General features: G+C 42.6%; 1 protein-coding gene across 1 annotated transcript; it reads right to left on the bottom strand.

The window, feature by feature from the left end:
• Positions 1 to 1,064: 1,064 nt before the first annotated feature.
• On the bottom strand, positions 1,065 to 3,788 carry LOC131882584 (uncharacterized). Its single transcript, XM_059229776.1, has 6 exons — positions 3,133 to 3,788; positions 2,763 to 3,074; positions 2,436 to 2,700; positions 2,144 to 2,365; positions 1,524 to 1,924; positions 1,065 to 1,449 (listed from the first exon to the last, which is right to left on the bottom strand). The coding sequence occupies exons 1-6, from the start codon at positions 3,718 to 3,720 to the stop codon at positions 1,198 to 1,200; spliced, it is 2,040 nt and encodes a 679-aa protein (XP_059085759.1). The 5' UTR covers positions 3,721 to 3,788; the 3' UTR covers positions 1,065 to 1,197.
• Positions 3,789 to 4,251: the final 463 nt, after the last annotated feature.

Here is a 4,251-nt window from a genome sequence, read left to right as displayed (position 1 = left end):
AACCTCTTGAAATGTGATGATTAAATTGCTCGAGTGAGTCATTCCATTGAATTTCAATGTGTACCTCTCCCGGCGACGGGATATATTCATATCAAGAATATAGGGATTGTCAAGTGAACGAGTTCATGAACAACTGACGTTATTCCACGGAGTAAAATCAAAGACAACATGCCCAGCCAAACTGCACTGTGCATGCATTGAATTTTGACATTTATTTAATTTTTCATGCTTGTCTAAGCAAATGTCATGACAGTATTGAACCAATTTGATAGGGCGTTCACCACATTACAACAAACATGCTCATTTTGTTGGATTTTATAACACAGCTCACTCAAAATTGCTCAATTAGTGAATATTCAATGGGCGGATAGTGCGAGTTGATTGCCCAAAATCAGGGTGCCGGACCACAGTTTTCTTTGAATTTCCTTCACTTGACATGCCCTATCATCAACGCACAAGTGAACTAAATGCGAAAAGGCCTATGCTTATTCATCCCAAGTCCGTGAAGGTGAGAATTGAACTCTATCAAAATATTTTATAGGTCTCACCTCTCACCGTTGTGAAAGTGGACTCTCCGTGACAAGGAAGGCCTGTGCCAAGCGTTGGTTCACGAAGTGGCCGCATGAAACAATAAAGGCTAAAAACTTGTCTGATGTAGATTTCTAATGCCGCTAAATCGGCAACCATGAGCCACTGCTACGCCAGCCGATCGAAGGCAGCGCCTCTGCAACCAGAAACTATACCCTTAGTCATTCAGGAGTCACCTACTGATGTTAACCAATCTGTCTGCGAACAATCTTCCAATCGAGTGCTGCTGAGATTGGTCTTGTATTGTTGTTTTGAGGTCAGGTCTACGAACATTTTGCGGCCCCAAAAAAATATCAGTGACCAATCTCAGCAGTACTGGATTGAAATCTGTCAGTAATATGCTTGCGTAGTGCAGATTGGTTACTTCAGTACTGTCACTAAATTTGCAGAGAGGAGCAACAAAATATAAAAAAAAGAAAAAAAAATACTCCACAAACGCCACCAATCAATGGCGTTTCTTTTTTTTTCCTCTAAACTTCAAACAACTCATATGTATTTCAATAAACTTTCCTCCGCAGTGTTATCATAACGTGTATCTAACGCAAATCATATGACAAGTATTTAACGCAAGTCATATAACAACGTGTTTTTCCGTTGCAATATCAGAATTCAGGCCTTTCGTCGTTGGCGGGACAAAACACGAACGTACCGCCAACTTTTCATGGGCTGCATGTCAAATCCTGTGGTTTTGCTCTCTTTGGGCAATAAATGCCCACTGAAGTCAAAAGTTTGGATCATAGGTCCCACGAAACCACCGTAGCCGTTTCTACCTTTGTAATACAGGCCCAATCCGGAGAGCCAGCTACCTGGATTAGTAGTGACTGGTTGGGCATCGATGTACGGGATGGTCATTTGCATTGCCTGGAGATAACATTAGGAAGGAAACTTGTTATAATAAATACACATAAGAATGTATCTATAGCATGTATACTCACATCTTTTTGCACATCGGAAGTGTCGAATCTGACAAACTGGTTGTTGTCGGCCATGATCCTGGAGATGCGGTTTCTGGTGGGAACATCTGGTTGTATTATATGTTGACATTTTCGAGGGTTTGACGAAGCCCGAGTGTTATCATTGCCAATCCAAACCGATTGTTCCTCTTTAAGATTGCCAGTGAGGAACTCAATGGGGGTAGCTTGAATCTCCATATTGATATGGCCACCCAAATCCCTGAATCGAATTCCAGTTACCATAGAATGTTTGGGAACCTCAAGGAGGTCCAAATCAATATCTCTGGACTTGTAACTCATGGTGAACATCTCTTCTGGAGTTGCTTTGGATATATCTAGACTTGGAGCCAATTTCCAGCCCTTGGTGGTTTCATTAACCGCTCCTGAAACAATAAAAACACCATTTATGGTACCTTTTTCATTGAACTGCACTCGGTTTCGAGAATATTTATAATTCTTGCGTTCGGAACAAAATTTTGCAACTCGGAACCTCGTCTGTCTAATTCAGCTGGCAGGGCATTCAAAATGTATCAGGTTGCTTACTTTCATGGTTTCTTCTCTTCCCTTGTCGGCGTATGGAATGTTTCCAAATTATTTCTTACCTTCGGGTAAGGCTTGAGCTTGTTCAATGTCCATTTGGATCACTCGGTTTCGCTTGACAAAACGGACTCCCGTGACGACCATGCCTTGATTTAAATCAGCTGTCAGGGTCTTCAAAGACCAATATCGATCCGAAGTGGGACCCTCAGCGTCACATTTGCAAACGCACATGGAACAATGGTATGGAAAACGCCACCAAGAATCCACCTTATGTTCTTGCCCATCTGCAAGAACAATAACCCCGACGTTGGAACGATCCCTGTTTACAAATTGCAAGTTGAAAGTAAAACATACTGTGGCATCGGTCGTATTTGCCCAAGAGAGTGCCATCTTCGTATTTTACGTAGTCATATCGTCGGTATTGATCGGCAGAGAAGCAAACATCCGCATCCCGGTCAAAAAACTGGCAATCGTAGACTCGACCCCCTTCACATCGATTTTGGTGGGAACAGATGCGATCTCGGGTGCATCTTCTGATTTTGTGCCCGGTGATGAAGTCAGAACACTCATCCTTGCATGAGCCTCCTGGGTGTATATCTGCCTCGTTTTCAATGATACCCTAGAAAATACCCTCAAAAACTGTTTTTGGAAAGTTCACTTCAATGGGAAAACACAGCGTACCTGTAAAAGTTGGGTCATGCGGATAAAGGTCCGGGACTCTTCATGTTGAAGGGGATCACACTTCCAATATTTGGTGCTCATATTCTCCAAGACTCGATTGGCCACCAGGAGCTTTTCCTGGGCCTGATTTTCAAAAGCCGTCTTCTGTCTCTCGGATTCTATTGTGAAGTTATAGTCTTTGTTGATCGTCAATATCATATAGCTCAATTGGATCATGGCATAGCCTTTGATTTCCGCGAGCGCAATAACGTTGTATAAATTGTAGATCAGCTGGTGAGGTGATTGTTCCATGGAACAGATGTATTGATGACCCTGCAAAGAGAAATCCGTTAATTTTGTTGACGAAGGTATGTGGCTTGAGTTTTTTCACCCTTGCGGCCCCTCGTATTTCGTTGTAAAGCTTTTGCTCCTTGTATGAATTCAGTCTTTTGATCGCACCATTCATTCGGCCAAGGGTATTCAATGCCAAGAACTCATATTTAGCTTTGCAATGTGTGTCAAGGTCATTAACAAACTTATTTGTAAAGTTTTGGTAGGCTGTCCATATTTCTTTGGCAATGGAGGCCCACTCAGGTGCACTGGGCAAGACCTTTAGATCCATCGTGCGTAATCGGAACACATTTGCACCCACTAGGTAAATGTTAAAGAGCTTCTCCATTTTTTCCAGTTTTGGTTTGAGTATGCTTCGTTGATAGTTTAGGAAATACTCTTCCTCGTGTTTCACAGGTTGTAATTCCAGCTTTTCTCTCTCATTCCTGACGATATTCCAAAGACCATCAATGTCGTTCATGACTTCTTCTTGCAAATGAACGATAAATCTTGTCTTGAGTTTGTTGTTAGATGGTGATGTTTGAGAAGGAGAAGGAAACTCCGCCGGACCATCGGTGATTCCCAAGACGTCATGCCAGGTCAACAATACGAAAGTCAGGCAAAATTGTACCCGATCGGTAAAGGCCATGGTACGCAATGGCTTGCTCCAGTGGTGAATTAATTGATACTGACGATCATCGTTGATCTGTTGGCCTTCTTATAGAAATAAGCTGACTCCGTCCAAAGGTTATAAATGGAGGTTCTTTGTTTACTCATTGGACACTTGGCTAGCCTCATTCTGGACTGTGTCGGGCAGTTGAGAGATATCGTTAACGGTTCATTTTTTAAGAGTTGTTATTAGTCGTAAATCTGTCTCTTGGTGCTGTCTAGAGAAGTGGAAATACAACGAAGATGGCCTGCCTTCTACGCAGAAAAATGCTTGCAAATCTATTTGAGTAAAGCTTGGGCAGATCTTTCTACCGTATCTGAGGCCCCTCAAGCCTCTCATAATGGAGAGAAGATCGAAAATGCCCATATCTACCAAGACTCAATCTTTGAGAGCCACCAAGGTGTGGAGCTCTTTCAGATTGAAGGGAATGAATCCAATGTCATACGTACAAAGGTCGTGGCAAAAGGGGTAAAATCCTGGAAAGAGAGATACACACACGATCGGGGCTTG

The sequence above is a fragment of the Tigriopus californicus genome, chromosome 6 (assembly GCF_007210705.1).
Source record: "Tigriopus californicus strain San Diego chromosome 6, Tcal_SD_v2.1, whole genome shotgun sequence".
NCBI classification, from domain to species: domain Eukaryota; kingdom Metazoa; phylum Arthropoda; class Copepoda; order Harpacticoida; family Harpacticidae; genus Tigriopus; species Tigriopus californicus.
This window is presented reverse-complemented; position numbering and strand designations above follow the sequence as displayed.